The sequence below is a fragment of the Eucalyptus grandis genome, chromosome 6 (assembly GCF_016545825.1).
Source record: "Eucalyptus grandis isolate ANBG69807.140 chromosome 6, ASM1654582v1, whole genome shotgun sequence".
NCBI lineage: Eukaryota > Viridiplantae > Streptophyta > Magnoliopsida > Myrtales > Myrtaceae > Eucalyptus > Eucalyptus grandis.
This window is the reverse complement of record NC_052617.1, coordinates 41,906,051-41,929,769: the sequence shown is the minus strand read 5'-3', so window position 1 is coordinate 41,929,769 and position 23,719 is coordinate 41,906,051. Positions and strand designations below refer to the sequence as shown.

General features: G+C 42.8%; 6 protein-coding genes across 6 annotated transcripts; 3 read left to right on the top strand and 3 right to left on the bottom strand.

The window, feature by feature from the left end:
* Positions 1-3,853: 3,853 nt before the first annotated feature.
* On the top strand, positions 3,854-8,868 carry LOC104449887 (homeobox-leucine zipper protein GLABRA 2). The gene is made up of 11 exons (XM_010064188.3): positions 3,854-4,119; positions 4,273-4,547; positions 5,231-5,348; positions 5,601-5,795; positions 5,897-6,271; positions 6,415-6,516; positions 7,055-7,264; positions 7,407-7,581; positions 7,654-7,925; positions 8,018-8,104; positions 8,196-8,868. Exons 1-11 carry the CDS (start codon positions 4,033-4,035, stop codon positions 8,574-8,576), a joined length of 2,277 nt encoding a protein of 758 aa, XP_010062490.2. The 5' UTR covers positions 3,854-4,032; the 3' UTR covers positions 8,577-8,868.
* A 678-nt stretch (positions 8,869-9,546) lies between these two features.
* Positions 9,547-10,343, bottom strand: LOC104449886 (30S ribosomal protein S17, chloroplastic). Its single transcript, XM_010064187.3, has one exon. It carries the CDS (start codon positions 10,287-10,289, stop codon positions 9,777-9,779), a length of 513 nt encoding a protein of 170 aa, XP_010062489.2. The 5' UTR covers positions 10,290-10,343; the 3' UTR covers positions 9,547-9,776.
* A 307-nt stretch (positions 10,344-10,650) lies between these two features.
* LOC104449885 (photosystem I reaction center subunit VI-1, chloroplastic) lies at positions 10,651-11,935 on the top strand. The gene is made up of 3 exons (XM_010064186.3): positions 10,651-10,831; positions 10,939-11,065; positions 11,580-11,935. Exons 1-3 carry the CDS (start codon positions 10,701-10,703, stop codon positions 11,757-11,759), a joined length of 438 nt encoding a protein of 145 aa, XP_010062488.2. The 5' UTR covers positions 10,651-10,700; the 3' UTR covers positions 11,760-11,935.
* Positions 11,936-12,286: 351 nt separating this feature from the next.
* On the bottom strand, positions 12,287-14,764 carry LOC104449884 (rop guanine nucleotide exchange factor 12). The gene is made up of 7 exons (XM_010064185.3): positions 14,483-14,764; positions 14,244-14,360; positions 13,897-14,048; positions 13,729-13,803; positions 13,361-13,624; positions 12,936-13,256; positions 12,287-12,837 (listed from the first exon to the last, which is right to left on the bottom strand). Exons 1-7 carry the CDS (start codon positions 14,682-14,684, stop codon positions 12,400-12,402), a joined length of 1,569 nt encoding a protein of 522 aa, XP_010062487.2. The 5' UTR covers positions 14,685-14,764; the 3' UTR covers positions 12,287-12,399.
* Positions 14,765-17,533: 2,769 nt separating this feature from the next.
* LOC104449883 (glyoxylate/hydroxypyruvate/pyruvate reductase 2KGR) lies at positions 17,534-20,115 on the top strand. The gene is made up of 2 exons (XM_010064184.3): positions 17,534-18,196; positions 19,239-20,115. The coding sequence occupies exons 1-2, from the start codon at positions 17,774-17,776 to the stop codon at positions 19,755-19,757; spliced, it is 942 nt and encodes a 313-aa protein (XP_010062486.1). The 5' UTR covers positions 17,534-17,773; the 3' UTR covers positions 19,758-20,115.
* Positions 20,116-21,134: 1,019 nt separating this feature from the next.
* LOC120294836 (dynein light chain LC6, flagellar outer arm-like) lies at positions 21,135-22,353 on the bottom strand. The gene is made up of 2 exons (XM_039315535.1): positions 21,957-22,353; positions 21,135-21,790 (listed from the first exon to the last, which is right to left on the bottom strand). The coding sequence occupies exons 1-2, from the start codon at positions 22,092-22,094 to the stop codon at positions 21,647-21,649; spliced, it is 282 nt and encodes a 93-aa protein (XP_039171469.1). The 5' UTR covers positions 22,095-22,353; the 3' UTR covers positions 21,135-21,646.
* Between the last annotated feature and the right edge of the window lie 1,366 nt (positions 22,354-23,719).

Below are 23,719 nucleotides of genomic sequence, written 5' to 3'. Positions count from 1 at the left end.
GAATATTATATTGGTCATATATATTGCTCCTGGAGGATTGACTTATCCCCATCTCGTGAAGGAATTCTTTAAATTCGTGAAAACCTTGGAGGCAAATACATTAATTGCATTCACTTCTTTCAACCCTTTAAATGATATGCAGACACGAAGAAATATAAACAATGGTTATCGAACTGGAGACCACACATTTTTCACACACCACAATGCATCGGTCAATCTTGACCTTTCTTTCAAAAACGAAACCCGCGAGCTGCTTTTCAATGCGGCTCGGCTCGGGCATTGAGCTGCTGCAGCTGATTCATGCTCTTGCTCTTTTTGTCTTTTTCTTTTTTCCATCCTTCGTCATGCAGTTGTCATACGTAAGAGAAACATCTTGGCAATACGAGAAGCAGCCTAGCAGTCACAACGGGAAGTAGGACAAAAAAGAATGTGGTTATCCATCAGTTTAATGAGGATAATCCTTGGATTATCCATTATTCAAAGCTAATCACGTTCGGTAAAGACATTGAATATTCTGCACCGGTGCAATGTTGAAGGACTTTGTTGATACGTATGTAGATATAGATGATTAATATATCTTCGCTAATCATCTTCAAACGTGTAAAGCGATTGCTGCCGGAGAAGATTGACCCGCATCTCTTCAATGGTTGATCTTCAAAGTAAGGTAAAGGAATCCGTCGCAGTACAGTATCAAGAAGCATGGGCGATTGTTTGTTTTGAGCATGTTTTGAGGCGGCAATCCAATGTTCATGTTGACGTTAGGAGTTGTGCATATGCACAGGAACGTTATGACCATTAGGTATGAATAAGTGGGGGCAAAAAGATAATGAGCAGCATCTAAGCAGCAATGCACTCAAGGGTTACTTCAACTGAAAAGAAAAGAATGCCGAAAGCCGCCTTCAATAGGGAAAGAATCATCACCTGTGAGAAACATGTCACTCGCGTGAACGTTCTCGTCGTGAATCGTGGGTCTGCAAATTGCTTCAACTTGAAGTTAAATAATCCCCATATTAAGATCTACTGGTCTCTCTTGGTAAGCTACTGGTCTCTCTAGGTGAACTACGACAGATAACACAGTTCAGAGATAGTTAGGCGTATCCATTACATACTCTGAAGCAGCTTGGATGGCCAGAAGGATTTTCCAATCCCCTTCGTCGTTTTATTCCCTTTAAGGTTTTCTTGCTTCTCAGCTGAATCAGCAGGTTAACTTTACTCCATTGTTGGGCAATTTCTGTTTCTGATGCTAAAACTGTGCATTGATAGACTTTATCGATCCAAAAGTCCGACCTTTTGTTTAGTTATAACAAGAAGATGACGCCCACGAGGCATTTCAAGAGTAAAGGACAAGTAAGCTTTTGAGTTGAATTCTGAGAGGCTTACATCAAGTATGTCCTGTCCTGAGGGAATTTCACGCATTCCACAGCACAAAGTGCACTAGAGAACTGATTAGATCCTCTCGACAACTAGATACTGAAAAAGAGATGAGCATTACAAGAGAATTTGAGCAACGCAAATCGAATTAAAATAATTAAGAGATCCTAATTCTTACGTCGAAATATGAAAGCTCTTTGCTGATACATGTCTCGAATAGGGGGAAGTCCCTATCACCACCTTACATCTATTGCGCCCCAAAGTAGTTGCCCTCTTTACTAATGGAAAAAAGTTTTCTTCTAGTTGTAGAATATTTTGTATGCGAGGGGAAATTGTTACATCCGTCCTATATCTATTATGTGGCTGTCAATTTAATTCTAATTTTTTCAATTTTATCAACTTAATTCTACAACTTTGCAAAAATAAGGTGGCGGTACAATTATCATCACTAGTTTAGGATAAAATTGACAAAGTTGAAAAATTTATGATTAGTAACATTGGCATTCATATAATTTTGCCTTGTGTGATGAAGAGAGAATCCAAGTGCAATTGCGTGGAACATCAAGGTTTGTTCTTTTCTGCAATATCTAGTATAAACTTTCACATGATTTTACTATGTAATTGGTAATACCATCTAAACCACAAGAATATCTCTCCGTGTGATAATATACATTTCATATCACAATTTTTTATTTCAAATACATAACATAGGAACTCCTTTTCCAAATCTTTACAATGAGATGGAAAGGGCCATCTAGAATCACAGAAATCAAGTTATTTTAATCAAGAAATTTTAGCCATCCTATTTGGAGAAGTATCCAAGTTCATTTTGCTATCTCAGCCCTTGATCCATCGTTCAATATCACGCTTTTGAATTTTATACGAAATTTACCCTCTCCAAATTATTGAGTCAACAGAATTAGATAGTCCAAAATTGACAAAACTCACCAACATTCACACGCGCACACGCAAACAAATCCTAATACCAAAAAATCAAATTTTTAATTTACACTTTTGGAGAAGAGCATAGAAAAGAAATAAAATCTCAAAACACATCTCAGCCAGTCAACAATTAAAAAAGTTAACTTGGCACTCATTTAGAATTAAATGAACTCCCTAAACTTAAAGAAAAGTTTGGCTTTTTTTTTTTTTTTTTTTTTGTGAAATGCCAAATCTCATGATTTTTGGAGCTTCAAAATGATCTAATTCACTTATAGTTATATCCATTTTGATGCTATTAGTACTTAGGAAAATCTAGAATACAAGTTGAGGGTTATAATTTCATTCTAGAGGAGAACATCCCATTCCGAGAAAGTTTGACCCTCAACTTGTGCTCTAAACTTTCCGAAGTGCTAATTATATTAAAATCAACATAATTATAAGGAGAATAGATAGTATGGAAGCTCCAAGAACCAAAAGATGTGGCATTTTACCGAAAAAGAGCCAAACTTTCTTAGAATATGGTGTTCTTCTATTAAAATGAAATTATGGCCCTCAATCTGTGCTCTAAACTTTCCTAAGTACAACTAACATCAAATTGAACACAATTATAAGTAAATTAAATAATTCTAAAGCTTCAGAAGTCATAAAATTGAGCATTTCACGCAAAAAGAAGTCAAACTTTTTAAAAATGGGAAGTTCTTACAAACCAAAAAATGTAAAGTGCCAAAGACGCCGCCGTGGTATAATTACCTCATTAGAACAAATGTTAACCTAATTTAGATATAAATACACGATTCATGACTTTCATGTCCTTTGTTATATTTATCCGTTTGCAATAATGTCGACCAATCCCCTGTATACTAAACATACTCAAAGAATTGACAATCGAAAATAATATCACAACCCACGCATCACAAAATCCTCTAGACCAGCAATCACAAAGTCGGGAATTTCGACTTACCAATTCAAGTACTCTACTCCGAGAAGGACGGTGGTGATGTCTGTCTAGCTACCTCACGACCTTATTTCTCGGGCGGACACGGTAGCCGCCTGCAGTACGACCGTGACTCGAACGCGGCACGCCTGAGAATCCGGTCCTAAACCCACATGCATTTGGCCAGGAATACCCAGAATTTTCATTCCCATCCAAAGAAACCAAGCCGGCTAGCCGAAGCCGAGCGGGGTTGGAGCCTCGACCGGAGCCGCGAAACGAGGGGGGGGAATTGAACAATTGAACTGAAAATACCGTTGTAGTTGGGGATTCAACCGCATAAAGTTAGTTGCATGTCCTCTTCCCGCTTCTCCTCCCTCCTTCTCTCTCCTCCTCCTTCTCAGCTGTACCCTAATATCTAACAGTCAACTCCTAACAGCCCTCCTTCTCTCTTTCTCTCTCTCTCTCTCTCTCAGACACACAACCCACAGAAGCATAACCTAAGCAAAGCAAAGTAAAGAAGGAAGGAAGAGAGAGAGAGAGAGAGAGAGAGAGAGAGAGAGCCCTCATCCTCCACTTCGAGAGAGAGAGAGAGAGAGAGAGAGCCCTCATCCTCCACTTCGTTTTGTTTTATATCCTTAAATCTGTCAGACCCCACTCTCTCTCTCTCTCTCTCTCTAGAGCGCAACGAATGTTCATCGCCACCACCATTGGCGTCTAACATGTTGCCTCCTCCATAAAACAAAACCAGCCCCCCCCCACAACCTATCCCTTCCCTCAAGACTGCCATGGGAGTCGTCGACATGTCGAATAACAATCCTCCCACCTCTCGCACCAAGGACTTCTTCGCCTCTCCCGCTCTCTCCCTCAGCCTCGTAAGACCTACTTCCTCTCTCTCTCTCTCTCTCTCTCTCTCGCACGCATTCGTCTTCAACGTACACGTGTCTTGCTGCTGCTGCTGCTGCTGCTTCTTCTGCTGCTGTTTGATTGTATTGGTTATGATTTATGTTTGTTTCTATTTGGATTAGGCCGGGATTTTTCGGGATGCCGGGGCGGCGGCGGCGGCCTCGGCCAGCATGGACGTGGAGGAGGGGGACGAGGGGAGCGGCGGAGGAGGAGGGAGGAGGGAGGATACGGTCGAGATCAGCAGCGAGAACTCGGGCCCCGCAAGGTCGAGATCGGATGACGAGTTCGATCCGGACGGGGACAACGACGAGGACGGCGGCGACGGCGACAAGAGCAAGAAGAAGAAGCGGAAGAAGTACCACCGCCACACGGCCGAGCAGATCCGCGAAATGGAAGCGTACGTCTCTGATAACCGACAGTCTTTCCCATATACTCCAATACGTTTGTTATAGACCGGAAAGAAAGAAACATCAAGATCATAAGATCAATCGAGACCACAACAATTGGTTAACGCCTTAATCTGAAATTGTCAATAATAAATAATTTCTGCATGTACTAGGCAATAAATTATGGTGGTTGGTCGTACAATGATGCTCGAGTTTTAGGTTGTCTCGAGACCATACAAGGCTGGGGAAATGACTCGGTCTAGACGCATTGGTTAGCGTGTAAAATCTTTTGGCGATACGGAAGTATAGTACTTCTCCATGTAATCTTGTTCCCTATTTATATATATGTGTGTGTGTACATGGAAAGCTTATTATAAAAAGAAAAGGGAAAAAAGTTAGTGACGTGCATGCATGCTTTCTTGGAACTAAAGAAGCAACAAAAGAAACTGTTCTTGACCTGCTTTTTGTTCTTTGTTTGCATTTAGAAGTTCCCGAAAATGGCTATGGCCATGCAGCATGCACTGACCATCTTGTTTTCTATTGCTCCTGAGTACGATTGCCACCGAGATTTGTATTTACATTTAGAGGTGTTCAAGCTCATTGGGTGTTTGTGCGCGCACTCGGCTCACGAAAATAGCTTGAATTCATCTTTGTATTTTAGTTGACATGGGTTTGATGGGGGAATTTTCAAAAGGTTGTTCAAGGAGTCGCCCCATCCCGATGAGAAGCAAAGGCAGCAACTGAGCAAACAGCTGGGCCTCGCTCCTAGGCAAGTGAAGTTCTGGTTCCAGAATCGCAGAACGCAGCTCAAGGTTCGTTACCGTCGTGATTCTTTCTTTCGATTAGGTCCATCTGATTCGATTCCAAGTGCCCATTTTAATCGATTTCCATCATCGGAGAATTTCGGGGTTTTTCGAAACAATTTTTTGCCCATTGTCATTGTTCTCAAGCTTGTTTTAGCGTTCGAATTTGTAGCGGTCCTTATAAGATCAAAAGAAAACTTGAATTTTCGTGGTTTCTCTCTCTTGTGACGGGACTTTTGGAAATGGCATTAAAAATTGCAGGCAATTCAGGAGCGCCATGAGAATTCTCTGTTGAAAACAGAAATGGAGAAGCTCAGAGATGAAAACAAAGCCATGAGAGACACCATACAGAAATCTTGCTGCCCCAATTGTGGCTCAGCCACCACAAGCAGAGATACCGCCTTGACAACTCAGGAGCAGCAACTCCGAATTGAAAATGCTCGACTGAAAGCCGAGGTTTTTGAAATTTTCTGCCTTTTAGTCATCAAATTCTCTGTGGATCAATGCAATTCATCTTCCTCGACATGTTGAGCCCATCTTCTGTATATTGTTTGTAGGTCGAGAAGCTCCGAACAGCTCTAGGAAAGTACACTCCAGGGACGGCATCGCCTTCTTGCTCAGCCGGGAACGACCAAGAGAACAGGAGCTCCTTGGATTTCTACACCGGAATCTTTGGGCTCGACAAGTCGAAGATCATGGAATTGGTGAACCAAGCGATGGAAGAGCTCAAGAAGATGGCTACTGCTGGAGAGCCACTTTGGATCAGGAGCGTTGAGACCGGCCGTGAGATACTTAACTATGACGAGTACGTGAAGGAGTTCAAGGTCGAAGCCCCTAGTGAGGGCCGGCCCAAGAGATCTATCGAAGCCTCGAGAGAGACTGGGGTCGTGTTCGTCGACCTCCCCCGCCTCGTGCAAAGTTTCATGGACGTGGTAAGCCAACAACGGTGATTATGGTTTCCTAGTTTTGAATGAGTACAATGAAAATCGAGTAATGCATCAATACAGTAGTAAAAATCACCCCTCATTTTCTGTTTCCCTGGTGTTTTGACTGATATTCTTTTTCTGTTTTCTAGAATCAATGGAAGGAAATGTTTCCTTGCATGATCTCAAAGGCAGCAACTGTGGATGTGGTTTGCAGCGGTGAAGGTCCCAACAGAAACGGCGCCGTGCAATTGGTGAGTTACGTAGAAAATACAGAGGATAATACATTGTTTTTCCTCTGATTTTGAGCTTGGTTGGGCCAATTTCACTTCAATGGAGAAATTTACCATTTGAAGAGATGCCAGTCCCTCGGATATATCCCTTCTCTGTCCTCTTTTCATGTGGTCCGGTCACAGAAATAACAGCTAACAAAGTAAATATTTGCTCATATCAACTTTTTCCTGTTGCAACCAACCTCAACTGAAGGTCAAAAGCCACCTCTGTAAATCTATGGAGTTCGAAAATAAATTTCTGTGTTTGGACTAGAAAATAGAGCCCTTCTGGAGAATGTTTCTCTTCAGGACTAGAACAATGGAGAAGAAAGAAGAAATTTAGCCTCTTTGACAGTCTTTTCTCCACCTCTCCATTCTCGTTACGACTTTAGCAAAAGCCTCTGTGGCTGCTAGAAAATTGTTCATACGTTGTTGACTTGTGGTCAAGAATCTTCCAAGAGAAGAGAGTGATGGGTCGGATGAGATGAGATCCTGGTTTTTACGGCGAAAAGTTTTGCAGATGTTCGCAGAGCTGCAAATGCTAACGCCAATGGTGCCCACGAGGGAGGTGTACTTCATCAGATACTGCAAGCAGCTCAGCGCAGAGCAGTGGGCCTTAGTTGATGTCTCCATCGAAAAAGTCGAAGATAACATCGACGCCTCTCTTGTGAAATGCAGGAAACGCCCCTCCGGCTGCATCATCGAGGATAAATCCAACGGCCATTGTAAGGTAAGACAGAAAGATCAAGCATTTATCAGCTACTTTCTCATCAATTTACAACAATAGTCGAGTGCCAGATGCTAGAAGATCAAACTTTGGTGTTTCCTCGATTAGATATGAACGATTTCATACAATCTTGTGGTTTTTTCAGGTAATCTGGGTAGAACACTTGGAGTGCCAGAAAACCACCGTTCATCCCATGTACCGTACCATCGTTAACAGCGGCCTAGCCTTTGGCGCAAGACACTGGATGACGACACTGCAAGTCCAGTGCGAGCGGCTCGTTTTCTTTATGGCGACTAATGTTCCAACCAAAGATTCGAATGGTGAGCATTAATGCACTTGTGCACCATTACTGATCGTAGCGGGTAAGTTTGTTAATCAAGACTTTCTTGCAGGTGTCGCCACACTTGCAGGAAGGAAGAGCATTTTGAGGCTGGCACAGAGGCTGACACAAAGCTTTTGTCAGGCCATTGGAGCATCGAGCTATCACAGCTGGACCAAGGTCCCAACTAAAACTGGAGAGGACATTAGGGTGGCTTCTAGGAAAAATCTGAATGATCCTGGAGAGCCTCTTGGGGTGATCCTATGCGCAGTTTCCTCTGTACTATTGCCAGTCTCACCTCACTTACTGTTCGACTTCCTCAGAGACGAATCTCGCCGTAGTGAGGTTTAACCACAAGAACCTTTACAAATCCTAATTTAAGTCTGCATCAAATGTCAGGCATAAATTGACTAAAAGTTCTGTCACGTAAATTTCAGTGGGATATCATGGCGAGTGGAAGCCCGGTACAGTCCATTGCTAACTTAGCAAAAGGGCAAGATCGCGGCAATGCAGTCAACATCCAAGTAAGTTTCTTTAGTTAGTTTGACTCTTTCCTAATCAAGAGTTGATCAGCTAGTTTCTAATTCTTCAAATTATCTGCTTCGCAATTTGCAGACAATGAAAAATAAAGACAACAGCATGTGGGTACTCCAGGATTGCTGTACAAATGCTTACGAATCTATGGTGGTCTATGCTCCAGTGGATATCACAGGAATGCAGGCGGTGATGACCGGCTGTGACTCTAGCAACATAGCCGCACTGCCATCCGGTTTCTCGATCCTGCCCGATGGGATCGAGTCGAGGCCTCTAGTCATCAGCTCAAGGCACGAGGAGAAGAGCTCAGAAGGAGGATCACTGCTCACAATAGCTTTTCAAATCCTAACAAATACCTCTCCCACAGCCAAGTTAACTGTGGAATCTGTGGAGTCTGTCAACACTCTCATATCCTGTACATTGCGGAATATTAGAACGAGCTTGCAATGTGAGGATGGATGACAACTTTAAGTTTTATTTAAAGTAGATAGGGATAATTAACTGTACAACTAATAGGGTGGAGAAAAATTAGCAGTTTCAAAAGCAATGGCTTTTTTTCATTTGTTCTTTGGTTGGATTGGAAGGCTTGGCTTGGTTTTAAGCATGTTTTTATGCAGAAAGTGGTGACTGGCGGGCAAGAGAGAAAGAAGAATTTTTGTTATTTGGGATCTGTTAAATCAACAGTGCAACATTATATTCTTCATGTATATATAACTGCTGTTGATATTGTATGGTTCAGGGATTTTTCATCCTTTCTTTCGGGGTTTCTTGAGATGCAGGATAAGCTACTTAATCCAAACCCCGGCATCATCGACAGCTACTCGCCGCTTTACAATGATACAGAATTGTATTATTATATGTAATCCTGAAACATCATAGGCTTTGAAAGTGTCGGAAGATACAATGCAATCGGGTGCTTTCTATGCGATAATACACATTCCGATGAACTACAACAGGACATTAACACGACAAATTAAAGGAGTACCAAGAAAACCAACTCCTCAAGGTATATTATTCTTGTGATTTGCAATCCCTGCCGACACTATGCCAGCGACTACACTATTAATATGGAATAACAGCGCAAATAAATTCTTCTATAGGGATAGAGAACATGTTTTAAGGAATGTCTCGCAAAGTTTTCGTCTGAATCTCCCGTTCTTAGGTCGGATTAACTAACATAAATGGAAGCACATTTTTGTTGCTTACGCAGTGCTCGTATAAACAAACAAAACCGAACGACCAAATCACAAGATTGATCCTATTCAGGTTACAAACACTGTCTCGTCGGCATTTCATCAAACGCTTGCGTCACTTTTCCTCCTGAAGGAGCTAAACGCACCGTAAACGTTGCAAGTTCCAGCCACCGGGTGGATCGTACAGGCACTAACCCCTTGATGAACACCACTTCATCCATGAAAGGAAGGCACAAAAGTGGTCGATTCCAGAATCTTATTTTTAATCCTTATCCAAATAGCGTCTAGCTCAGTTGTTACGCAACTCATTCGAAAGTTCAGCGACGACAGAGTTCCAGAATCCACTATGCTCAATCATGAACTTCGTCGAAATACAATTCAACCCATTACAGATAATGGGAATCCGAAGAAAAGGCAAGAAAGAATCCATACTTAAGAAGCAAGGATTTCCAACAACGAACCCCGAATCTCAACCCTCCTGCTGACCCTGCGACTCCAACGGCAGGCCAAGCTCGCCCTCCCCATCGCCCCCGCTCTTGCTCGCCGCCTTCGACTTCCTTGGGGCGACCGGGACGGCGATGAAGGTCTTGGTCTTGCTGATGGGTCGGCTCTTCTCGAGCTGGACGAGGTCGCCGACCTGGAACCGGTTCTCCGGGTCGTGGGCCTGGAACTTCTTCTTCTTCCTCACGCGGCGCTTGTACTTGGGGTGGGGGGCGAGGCGCGTGACCTCGACGGCGACGGTCTTGTCGCTGGTGGCGCAGACGACGCGGCCCTGCAGGGAGCGCATCGCCCGGATGGCGGGCAGGGAAGTGGCGGGCCGGCGAGGGGCGGGGAGGGAGACGGCGGCGGGCTTCGCGAGGAGGGAGAGCGGGGCGGTCCCATGGAGGAACGTCGAGGAGCCGGAGCCGGAGCCGGAGCCGCCGCCGCCGCCGGAGAGCTTGAGGGAGTGGAGAGGGTGGAGGAGAGAGGAGGCGAGAGACATGGTCGCTGGTTGTTCGATTGCAGAGGAAGAGTGGATGAAGAAGATGATAAGAGGGAGGGAGGTGCTCTTCCAACATTTTTTCTTTTTCAATTCTTTACATTTTTCCAAATGGGCCTGAAAGGGCCCGATCCAATAAAGGTCCATTAAATGAATATGGGCCTGGACCAAGGGCTCAAGGCGGATCTTGGATCCGATCAATGGGGCGGGCCGGGTTTTAGGATCACGGGAGGATCGGCGGATGGATAAGGCTTATCCAGCTCCGGTCGTCCTGGCACCACACGGGGGCGACCTCGTATCTCTCCCGGACGATCTGCTCTCGCCACGTGGCGCCCCGAGGCTCCACCAGGCGACAAAGATTTTAGCTAAAAAGGCAAAAATGCTTTCGCCGCGAGATCGAGAAGAGAACCAGAGATGGCGTCGTCGCTCGCAACCTTAGCTGCCGTTCAGCCGGTCGCGGTCAAGGGTCTCGGCGGCAGCTCCCTCGCCGGAACGAAGCTCCACGTGAAGCCCGCTCGCCGGAGCTTCAGACCCAGAAGCATCAAGTAAACGAACTGCTCAAAAGAGTCCATCGTTGCTTATCGGTTGAGCTGGTTTTTTTAGCACGTCCCTCGTCGAGTTATAACCCTTTTCGTTTCTTTTCTTGATGAAGGAGCGGCGGAGTGGTGGCCAAGTACGGAGACAAGAGCGTGTACTTCGACTTGGAAGATCTGGGCAACACCACCGGCCAGTGGGACTTGTATGGATCCGACGCTCCTTCCCCTTACAACCCTCTTCAGGTTCGACTCTCTAGCACGCGCCGATCCCATCGATCTCTCTTTGTTATCATCTCGTGTTTTCTCTTGGGGAGTTTAATAATAATGTATGCTGGCGACATGTGAATGACGATCCTTGTGAAGACTCGGATAATCAATGGTGAACCCTGGTGATGATCGTCCGGTGACAATGCATTTCTCTCTCTCTCTCTCTCTCTCTCTTGTAAAAGACACGGCGAGTAGACAGACTTGTTCTAATGGCGTGATGCAATGGATACGACACATATAAGTTCATAAAACGTAGGAGAACTAGTGTTCTTGCAAGACAGAGTGTTAGTTGAGCAGTTTCGTAATACATGATTGATCTGATCTTGTATGGTGAGTGACGGCATTATATATAGCGAGTCGATGTTGTGTGCAAACTTCACATTTAGGCTTAGACGGCATTGTTGCGATTGTAATGTTTTGTCGCTTCCCTTATATAGCTTTGCAATGTATTGTGTATTTTAGCTCATGTCATGTTCCTCCGATACTGCAGAGCAAATTCTTCGAGACATTTGCAGGTCCATTCACCAAGAGAGGCCTGCTGCTTAAGTTCTTGATCCTTGGGGGCGGTTCTACCCTTGCTTACCTCAGCGCCACGGCTTCGGGCGACATCTTGCCAATCAAGAAGGGCCCACAACTCCCGCCAAAGCTGGGGCCACGTGGCAAGATCTGATTTCGGTCCGAGATTTTGATCTTTCTTCAGTGTATGTATCCTTTGTACACTTATGAAATTCGTAGGCCGCCCTATGTGATCATTAAGAATTGTCTCATTGATATGTAACATGTAATGCCATGGAATTTTTAAGCATGACAAGGTTTCCCTTCTGTCTATGCCAACCGATGTTTTTACTTCCTGGTTATAGTTCTGCAACATTACAAGTGTTGGATTGCCTTGCAATGTTTCCGTCTACGGCTGCGTCAAGTTATCCTAGAGGCCCCATTGCCAATAACTTTGGCAAAGTACCTCTCGTGTTGCTGTAGTTAGGTAGTTAGGAGAGATATCATAAACTATTGCATGCCGAGAGTGCAGGCGGCAATGATTAAGAGATCCGATCGCTCGTAGGAACAAACTCGCAAAAGCTAAACAAAAGGGTTCGTTAAGTAGGCAGGCCACAAAGTTACACAGCTGCTTTGCTCATAATGCCAAGCATGTAGTTTGCTGTTTTCTATTTACATGAAGAAAATTATCTAATAGCTACTCTCAAACCCGTTCAGGGTCCTGACACAGACAGATTGCCGGTTCTATTTACTCTCCGATGTCTCTCTTTTTTCTCTGTGCTTGTCCCTAACCTTCTCTCTTCCTACAAGTATCACTAATGCCGTGCGGTCGGGCTTCTTAAACCCCCGGCGCGCTCAAGCTTTTCTATGTAAGAAAACTTCTTGGGCGTACCTACATTAAATAATTTATTCATATGCTTTCCATCGCCGTCTTTTAGCAACTCATCGCCTCCTAGGTCCTTCTTCAAATTGGCGTCTCCTTGATCCAAACTCCACCCCATGAAATCTGATAGAGTCATCGAAGACGGTGTCCTTGGAGAAGCAAGCTTCTCCGCATCTTCTCTTGGCGAGGAGAAGTTCTCCGACTCCTTGAGCGGGGAAGAATCTCTGAACCCATTCTCCGTGGCCGTCACTTGTGATGGATTTTGTGCGACATAGTCGGCGTGTAGGACCTCTTCGACCCTCGACATGACTGTGAAGGCCAAGCTTTCGAGTACCCTCGAATAGCTCTCCAAAATAGCTTGACCTATATCCTGTAAAAACCACCCCTATCAGGTGATGAATATAATTGGATGTCGTGATAATTTGGAAGCATATAAACATATCAGATAAACAGGTAGCGGAATTTTACCCCGTTATATTGGATTTTGCTGATGTCGAGGGCCGACTGGGGAAGTCCTGGGAACCGTTGCTTGAGGAGGAGTAAGATGGTCTCGGCTCTTTCCTCGAAGAGCTCTCTCTTCTCCAAGCTCACAGCCGAGCCCCAAGATGATTTCCCGTCCTTGTTGGTCATCTTCCTCTTCCATATCACGATTGAAGCCTCGATCCTGTTCTTAAGGTCTAGAATCTTGTGTTCGGACGTTAAATCCATCGATGAGAGGAACAGATCGGGGTCAAAGAAGTCCACCGTAATGCTCCTATAGATTGAATCTCCAAGGCTTGCTCTTCCATTCTATAGACCAAAAGCACCAGGGAGGATTAGTAAACCGATACAGGGTCGTACTTTCTTAAGTTCGCGTTTGAGTTTTTCTAGCAACATATCTCTGCATTAGTTACCTTGGGTAAGGATTCGATGTAGCTATCAGGAATTTCCATCTCGGACAGAACTTGCGCGTTTATGGCCATGGCTGCTTTGAGCACCTGATTCACAGAATCTTTTTGAGACTGTAACCATTTCCGTGACGCTTCGGGGAGGCCCTCTGGAGGAACTTTGACTGTAGGAAGCCACCATTTGTCGTCCGTCGTCTTTTTCTCGGATTGGTCTTCATCTTTGGAGACGTAATAGAACTCAGTTTGGTTTAGGAAGTTGTCTAGACAATCCTGCACCACATGAAGCCATTTTTTATCATTGAAGGAAGGCGTCACTGGCAACGTTAGAGATAGAATAATCGACGAAATGAAACCTCAAAAGCATTTCCACTCACAATGAGCATGGCGTCCAATTTGCGCAGCGCGGGGATGTTCATTTGCAGATCCGTACGCTGCTTCGTGACCATTATCTAATAAACGAAAGAAAAGGGATTTCATTGTGTTAATATGGGAGAGACAGAGGGAAATTGGAAAGAGAGGGTGAGAAAGATTGTGATCGTCACCTCCATATTCATCCCATTCGTTTTCTGTTGAGAAGGAACGAATTCGACAATGTGGTCGGTGACCGATAATAGCCAATTGATTTCCTTCTTCCACCTTGCTCTTGTTTCGGGCGACATTGGCTCGAGACGTTTTTGCTCACCAAACACAGAAGCTGTTGCATATTCAAACAGGATCAACATCAGACTATTCGAGCCTAACAAATTGCAGAACTGAGAATAACGGAGGGAAAGTCATTGGCTTTTTTATTTTGCATTCTGCTTTTTAACATTGTCATCGATTCTTAGCGAAGATTATCATCATAATCTGGCAAGACGAACAAGGAAGCGAAACCAACTAACATATTTACCTGCAAGATTGGTGATGGCATTTGATAATGCCAAGGCTGAAGAAACACCTTTGCCTCCACCAGACATGTCCTCTCCCAAAAGCAACTTGGCAAATCTTTCCTTCATCAGTTCCATGTCTGAAAAAAGAAGAGCGAAATTCATGAAAAACTTCACAAAACATATAGTTCAAATCACGGCGATTTGCAAACTAAATGTGCGAAATTCTTCTCAAAACAGCTGTCCTAATCTCAAAACTCACCTGAAGGGTGCTTGTCCTTCCCGTCTTCGCGGGACAACCGTGACTTGGCAACCTTATCATTGGTCCGATGGAGCGACCAATCCCCGTTGGTGTGTTCGACGCTCATAGTCCTGGCGTGGTGGCCCGTGGCTTCTCGTGTCCCTTTGTGATGGAACAGCCTAGACCGATAGATCTCTTGCTCTTGCTCAATGGCCCTGACCATCTTTATCGGAGAGAAAATTCAACCTCGGATCAGGATGAGCTGGGAAAACTTTGAGAAGTGGGGTGTTGTTGAGCTGAATTTGAGGAAGGACACAACCATGGAAATCGTCAAACCCTTTCAAGAATTGAACAACTTCTTAAGTTGTGGGAGGGATATAAGTTTAGGGGAGGAGGCCAAGACCGACAAATGCGTGATGAGAGAGAGAGAGAAACTAGGATTTGTGGGGATTTTTTGGGGGAGAGTTGACAGGAAATGGAGATGATTACCCTCTTCTTTTTTTTTGGGGGGGTTTTTTCTTTTAATGTTTGACTTCGAACGTGGGTTGCATGTTGGGAGGATTTGGGATGTTTGAGGAGATGTGCATGACTTTTGGTGCATACTCTGATTCGGTTTTTTCTCTCTATTCCGAGAATGTTTCTCCGCTGCCGTTTTATATTCTATAGATAGGGGAACCAATTTTTAAGGACACGAGAGGAAACCGGCGAAGACATGCATGCCTGACCACACCCCCCTCTCTCTCTCTGCTTAGTTGATAGAAACTCCCCTAAAATTAAGGTGACGACTTTTTGAAAGGGACGTCGCAGCCAATGCTTCCGAAAGGTTCTTCCAAGCTTAGAGAAGACATGGGGGAGAGCCACTCAAGACAGTAAATAGGATCTTGTAATTCGATTTAGAATAGAATGATTTTCAGTTTAGAAAGAATTTGGCTAGGTAAAAAACCTTTCCAAACTATGCCGATTGTGACCTTTTTAATATTGCCAAAAACCTTAAATTTGCCCATTGTGACATCAATATTTCATTTTTTTTGTACCACGAAAAAACTCAAATTTATACAAGTGTAACATATATATCTTATATTTCAGTTTCATACAAGGTATATTTGTCATTCTTGTATAAGTTTACACAAAAAAAAAAAAAGAGGTAATATCATAATGGGAAAATTTAGGGTTTTTAGTAACATCAAAAAATAAATGTTCAGCTATTCATGTTACAATAGATATAGTTTGGGATTTTTTGTGTTTTTGTGGTTTAAAACCTTCTCCAGATGAAAATTGACCAAACCCAAGCGGGCTTGGGCGGGCCGCACTGAAGAGGCAATTGCTGGCCCAGGCCCACCCATTTTGTCCTTCGAAGCCAACCAAGCCCAGGCGAGCCCATGGGGCGAGCAACTCGATCCGGTCCAATTATGCTACTTCAGCTCAAGCGGCTCCCCTCCGTACAGTCAACCTCGAGAAAGTTAGATAACGATTGTTGGGTCGGTGTCGGGTTCGGATCTCCCCGGACCTGGAATTGCAGCTGCATAACTTATATTGTTGGGGTTGTTTTGGAATTATCAACAGATTGACTCCAAAAACGAACTAATTCGGTAATGGGCGTGCGAATTGAGAGGATTGTCCAAAAAACCTTGAACTTATTGTATTTTTTTGTCAATTTAATTATAAATCTTTTAATTGTGTCAATTGAGTATTTAACATTTTCAAATTTTATCAATTGAGGTTTATTCGATCAATTTTGATTGAAAATTATTGAAGTTTATTTTTTATAATTTTTTTTCCTTTACTTTTTGTAGCTTTTTGGAGAAAGATTCGGCGTAAGCTTAGTGTCCCACACACAGTATCAATGAGGGTCGTTATTCATCACTCCAAAAACCAAAAAGAAGAAGTAGAGAAAAAGGAAAAAATCATAAAAATTTCAATGAATTATTAGAACATTATTTAAAAGAATTTTCATGTAAATGATGATCATGCTATATAAGACGTTAATATTTGTAATTTTCCGGCAAAATTGGCGTAAAGATTTAGGACTTCTTCAATAATATTTCTTGCACGTACGCCTAAAAGATTGGACCCACAGGCAGCAATGACAGGACCTAAAAGTTAAAGAAATCGAGAAAGTTACTGAGCATTTTTCAAGGAATCTCTCGCGATGCCATGCGCCGGCTGACATATGTCATTTTCTGCTCCACGACACGAGCATCCAACATGGAGACCTAATGATGATCATGCCACATGAAACGACTGATTTTCACGTTCATTATTTTTTAGTACTAAACTAAAAAATTTAAGACTTTATTCATAATATTTTTTGCACGCACTCCTAAAAGGTTGGAAATCTCTTGCAATGCCACGCACTCTACACGACATAGACACCCGACAAGGAGGCTTACCATATAAAACGGCTGAGGTATGTAATTTCTAATCAAAATTAACCTAAAAAATTTTAAACTTTTTTAATAATGTTTTTTTGCACACACGCTTGAGCGAATAATAACTATTATAGCCAATTTTTTTGAAATAGAAATAAAAAATATTTTTATTATTGGATGAGTTTTGAAAGAAAATACGTATTTAATAACAATACAAAATATCTATTCTTAAAGTAAATTTATTTGATAGCGACATAATTTTTTTTTCTCTTGAACAATGACAAATGACAAGTGGTGGCCAATGGCAATTGGTGGTAGGCAACGACCAGTGGCAATCATTGACGGAGGCGATGGGCAACAATTGACAACAAACGACAGCAGACGGCAATCGATGACAAGCAGTGGTAGGTGGGCATCCAACTAGTAACAAAGACAAATGATGAAATCTTTTTTTATTTTTTATTTCTATTTCAGAGATATGAAGTTCTCATTTTTTTTCAAAACTATTTCAAGATCAAAATTTTATTTTAAAAATTAATATTGTATTACCAAACGAATTTTTATTAAGAAAAAAACAGTTTTAAAATAGAAATAAAACGGTCATTACTACGTGTAGTTTTAAAAAAAGAAATGAGCACAAATCCTAAAAGTCCTAAAAAGCTAATGAAGCGACGTGGAAGTGCATTTTTCAAGGGCGATGCCACGCACGCATCGCCGGTCGACGTTTGTCATTTTCCGCTTCCCGACACGGGCACCCGACAAGGAGGCTCGTTGAACGAACGCAGAAGAACGATCGGCAGCCACAGAACAGCAACCCTTCCAAGCATATAGGAACGCCATAGTCGCTTCGCCTGAACCTCTTCCTCCAAATCCACCGCATACCCAGAAGCCAGAAACGCCCCAATCCTCCGAAAACCCTAACTTGCTTCGACCCACATCGACCATGGACTCGATCGGCGTCCTCATGGCCTGCCCGATGAACGCCTACCTCGAGCAGGAGCTCGAGAAGCGCTTCCGCCTCTTCAGGTTCTGGCAGGTCCCCCAGAAGCCCCAGTTCCTCAAGGATCACGCCGCCTCCATCCGCGCCGTCGTCGGCAGCTCCGTGGCCGGCGCCGACGCCGAGCTGATCGAGGCCCTCCCCAGGCTGGAGATCGTCTCCAGCTTCAGCGTCGGGCTGGACAAGATCGACCTGGGGAAGTGCCGGGAGAAGGGGATCCGGGTCACCAACACCCCCGACGTGCTGACGGAGGACGTGGCCGACCTGGCGATCGGGCTGTGCCTGGCCGTGCTGAGGAGGATTTGCGCCAGCGATAAGTACGTGAGGAGTGGCAAGTGGAAGAAGGGGGACTTCAGGTTGACCACCAAGGTTCGTTCCTTAATGAAACTTTGGCATTTCTTGTGTGGGTGGCAGCTTATTGGGTTGACTCTGATGGCGTGAGGTTTGAGGGACGGATTGCTGTGGTTCTTGGTGTGTGTCATTGGCGATCGCGTATTCGGCGAAAACTTTGCTGATTAGGTGATGAGATAGCGGAAATGGCCCAGATGGTGCTATTTGATTTTTCCTTCACTTTGATTGCACGGGAGTGCTTGCTGCATGGTGCTGAGAGATATTGATGCTTTTGGGTTAGAAGGCATTTTGGTGTTTTCTGTCGGGTCCTAAGTTGTTTCTCTTTCTGCTGACTTTCTACGTACTTCTGATTCAACTTTATACACGAGCCACATACTCTTATCTGGAGTTGGTTGATGATGAGTCTGGTTGATTTGCCTCTTATCTCTAGTATGCTTGTTTCTTTAGCATTTATTACATGGCTTGGCCCTTCTCTTAGTTTGTTCTGTTAAATGCAAGCACGGAGTTTATTGGGACGTGTGTTGCCTTGGGCTGTAAAAGGATTGGTTAGGAGATTGTGGAGACTGGCACAATATGCTCATGTTCAAGGTTCATTGTGATTTTCACCAGAATTACATGGCCTTGTCATTTCAGTTGTCAATTAAAATGATATGGACATTTTTCCTTTGGAAGCTGATTAATTCTGCAAGTGGAGTTCATGTACTTAATATGCAAGGCTTCTGTGCTGTTTCTGGGCATTCAACCACTGGTCCCCCTATGTGCACAGCTAATTTTTGTGCATGCGTATTCTTGTGGACTTGCCTGATGGAATAGGTTCGAGGAATATTGTGTTCTATCAAAATGTAGAAGTAAAAAAAAATTCCATTATTCCATTCATTGATTGATCGTTTTGGGTGTTCAAGATAATCCAATGGAGTTACGAGGTCATCTAAATCTCTAAAGTGCAATGTTTCTCCATTTCGCGCCCTTCCTTATGTGTGTTTGAAATCTCTTCATCTTTTTGTGTAATGAAGATATATAGCTGGATTCATGAGTAATATGTGAACTCACTTTTTTTCAGTTCACTGGAAAAACAGTTGGAATCATTGGATTGGGCAGGATAGGCACAGCAATAGCCAAGAGAGCTGAAGCATTCAACTGTCCGATCAGTTACTACTCCAGAACAGAGAAACCAGATTGCAAATACAAATACTATCCTAGTGTAGTCGAATTGGCCTCCAATTGCCATATCCTTATTGTTGCATGCCCTCTCACGCCGGAGACACGCCACATCATCAATCGCGAGGTCATCGATGCATTAGGCCCCAAGGGTGTTCTCATCAACATTGGTCGTGGCCCACATGTTGATGAACCTGAGCTCGTATCAGCGCTGGTCGAAGGCCGACTGGGTGGGGCTGGGCTCGATGTATATGAACATGAGCCTGAAGTGCCTGAAGAGCTATTTGGGCTCGAGAATGTCGTTCTCTTGCCTCATGTTGGAAGTGGCACGGTGGAGACTCGCAATGCCATGGCTGACCTTGTCCTTGGAAACCTTGAAGCTCATTTCACGAACAAACCGCTTTTGACTCCAGTTGTTTAACTGTCATCAAAGGTATGTGGATACTGAGATTATTGTGGCGTTCTATTTACTGCTTGCAGTCCATAATTGATTATTCCCCCTGGCAAATTGAGGGAAAATGCTTGTTGGGGTGATTGAACTACCTCACTTTGATACTACGGTCTTCATTTTTTAGTGTTTTTCAGACTGGAAACTATTGTATGCTTTCCAACCACGGATTGGAGGTTTAAACTATGGTTCCATTAGTGCTTTATTAGATATGTTGACTTGCTCGTTTCGATTGCGCTCTAACCGCCCGACTAGCGTGTCCCAGTGATTCTGGAGTTACTGTAAGTTGGCTTCAGTGTTGTAATAAAAAAGAATCTTCTCATTCTGTCCATCGCTAGTGGCAAAAGTAGTATGTTCTATCACAGAAAGATGCTTTGACAATGGACATGGTGCAGCTGAAATCAAGGTAGTTATCAATTGTCCCAAATAGATTTTGATTGCCCATGTCTGGTGTGTTCATGGGATAATATGGACTGTCAAAATTACCCTTTTCCAGTGCATTGGAGAGAATTAAAATCACTCTGGTCTTGGCTTATGAGTATATAGGATCAATGCTTATCTGGTGATGAATTTTGGCATGATTTTTTTGATTGCATGAGCTTGGGGTGTATGTTTTCTCTCCATGCACAGGATGAAGTCCTGGAAAATCGTTGCACCATGGCAAGGATCTGACTATAAACCTCTGGATATTGATATCGCTGTATGTTTTTGGATATTGCAAATGCATGATGCCCTTTAGTTTGAGCACGGTTCTATCCTCGAGGTGCCGTGGCAAAATCCATGGGGGAGGGAAGTACCGAGACAGTCAGACTAAGAATCCATCCTGCCGTTACACAATCCTCAATTTTGGTGGAAATGTGGTTCTGAATTGATTCAAGACTTTCACTTGATTAAAAGAAATTAGAAGAACATAAGGAGGCTAAAAATTCTTATTCTGCGTGAACTGTCTTACATAAATCTTTGATCCAGATGACGAAGCAGATGATCTCGTGTTTGTATCTCGAAATGGTGCTGATTTGGTGTCAAGAATGAGTCAATTTCTCGTGGTCATTCAAGGTTGAATGAAGACCAATACAACTCTAGAATCGAGAATACATTGTAGGTAATGCTTCTTTTAACGTATAACACGTAAAATTTAATGGATGTATTTGTGTAGAAACTGAATATCTAGAGGTCTGGTAATGTGTGCCTTAATGGGCTTATGAACAGGTTAAAAGGGTTTCCACCATTTTCACTTATAAGCAGTCCTTCTGCGTTTCTACGCTTCTTCTAAACATTATAAAACTTCAAAAGCATGTGCGAGGTTGCTCGCCCCCCCTCCCCAAAGAGAAAAGAAATATTCATGAAAGAGAGAGAAACAAAAAAAGGCGCTTTTTGCAAGGTGGGTCTCGGTTCATTCCGACTTTTGTGGAAGTGAAACGCGTCTGGCCTTACATCAGACGTTATCCAAAAGCTGCAAGAAACTAAACCAGCTCACCAGTGAGCCACAAACAAATCTTGAACAGCTTTCTCCTCCTTGGACATTACATCGTCGTCGTCGACACTTAATCAGTAGCGGAAACCAATCAATTGGACAGGGTGAAAGATCATTTCCCAGAAAAATATCATCTGGAAATGTCTATCCATCCTTTTCATTTCTCAGAGAGATACACACAAAAAGCACAAGCTCAGATGCCCCTCCAAAAGTTCAAAAAGCATTTAAAAGCCCAACTCTTTTTCTCCTCTCTCTCTTCTGAAGAAGATAGCTAACAAAAAGAAAAGGAAAATCCTTAAGCTATTTGACAACTTGAGATTGATGTACCAATGGCACCTTTCTCCCACTCCCAAGGATCTCATGATGCTACAGCATGAGCACACAAGGCTCAAGAAGAAGCGCCCTTGAAGATGAGGAAGTTGATGGTCTCCAAAGTGAAATATATGAAAGTCCCCTTTGAATGAGTGAAGAAACACCCAAAGTTTGAGCCCACCACACATTGCCATCCTCCACCATATCTTGTATCAAACTCCTGTCATATTTTTCGAACGCACGAGACCCAGAATTTAAAATAAGATTAGAAAAAACCAGGAAAACGCAAAAAGCTGCCCAAAACTCTCTCCTCCCATTTTCTTCATCACTCTTGAGCAAATGGCACCGGCACGACCTGTGGAAAAAGAAAAAGAAAAAGGAAGTACCTTTTTGATGTGGGCTGCGATGGATTTGTAGTCAAAGACGTCATGCAGATCCAGAGCTTGAGAAGCACAAGCCATGGCTTGGATCTGCATCTTCACCGGCATATCCGTGTCCTCAATCAGAGCCTTCCCCTCCAACATCTTCGCGAGTAACTTTTCCCCGTCGCTTCTTCGTTTGAGGATGCTGCTCTTGCCGCTTCTCCTTCCTTCCAATATCTTTCTCTGAACCCAGGAGAAGGACGATGAAAATCTCTCTCTCTTTTTTTTTAAGGGTCGCTGAGACTCAATACTTTGCCGAATCAAATGGATATTTATGGCATTGGGAGAAGAGCTTGCCTAGAACGGTTCCAAGTGTAATTGAGTCATAAGAGGGCAACTTTAGCTGGCACATGCTCCTTTTCTCTTCGTATTTATCTAACCTTTTTCCTCTCCTGACTTTATGGGCATTTTTTCTACTTTTATTCCCCCTTGATTCTCCACTCTGCTCTGTACTGCGTCTGATCCGACGTCACGTTCACGAGGATAACGATGGGTCAGGCTCAGCGCCATTAGCAAGGGGAATCATCTCCCTGGGGGTCCGGGCTTTCTTGGAGTTTTCTGATTTTATCTATAACAGCAATCGAAAATTTGTTTGTTGTTATTTCTGTTTTGGATGAAGAGGGTATTGACTAATTTGGTGGGTTGCTCTTTTTTTTAATATATATAAAAATTCAGCTTTTTATTTTAACTGAGATCTGATCATATAAATTGACAAGTGTTTATTTTTATTTTATTTTCATTTCCTTGAACTGAAGTTAATTTCTCATTAGATTGTTGTTTTTGGAATTTTTTTCCCAAGCAAAATGACACGATAGTCTACAAAGGACGAGCAATGAATGATCACTGAAAATATGTCGAAGGTATCCTAATTTGAGCATTTTCTAATTTGAGTAGTTATTTAATTTGAGTAATTTTGTTGATTTGAGTTGTTTTCCTAATCTGAATTTCTTATTTTGGACACAGATATAATGAGACAAAGCATGTTTATTTTTGGTGTAATTTAGAGTTGGCATACACTTAAGCAAATGGACCAACACTCCGATCGAAATACAAAAATTTATGGCGTTTAATTGCTCTTCTCTTACGCTCTTCTCATCTTACACTTGAATTGCGACATCCATTAACTTTCACTTTATTTCACAATAATGATTACAATAATGATTTGTAGAATTTTAAACATTATTTGGGAAGAATGTGAAGAAGAAATGAAGTATGCATATGAATAAAATAAATCACTTTTTTCGCAAATAATTTCTTTTGGGAAAAATAAAAATTGAATCGAACATATTATCTTGATTTTAACATTTCTTTTAAGGTAGACAACTGTGGATGTCGGATGGCAAGTAATACACTCTCAATATCTTAAGTTTGAATGTTCATATCATGTTATATTCAATGCATTTGAAGATGACATTTAATAGATTTCCGACTCTTTTGCATGTTAGTATACATGCATGCACGACGTTTACCTGCTTCCATATTAAAATTGTGGAAGCACAACTGAATGATAATAAATATTTAAAAAATAACAAACCTGTTTAAGCCAAGATAATATAATCTTGTAAGATTCTCAAAATCATCGCTTCAGTTGCTACCTCGTGCCATTGATTCCTTGTGATTAAAAACCTTCGTGGCACCAGACAAATTAGCAAAAATGTTTTTTTTTTTCTATCTTATGTAAATTTTTTTCCAATATATGATTGCCATAAATTCGACAGTTTGAATAA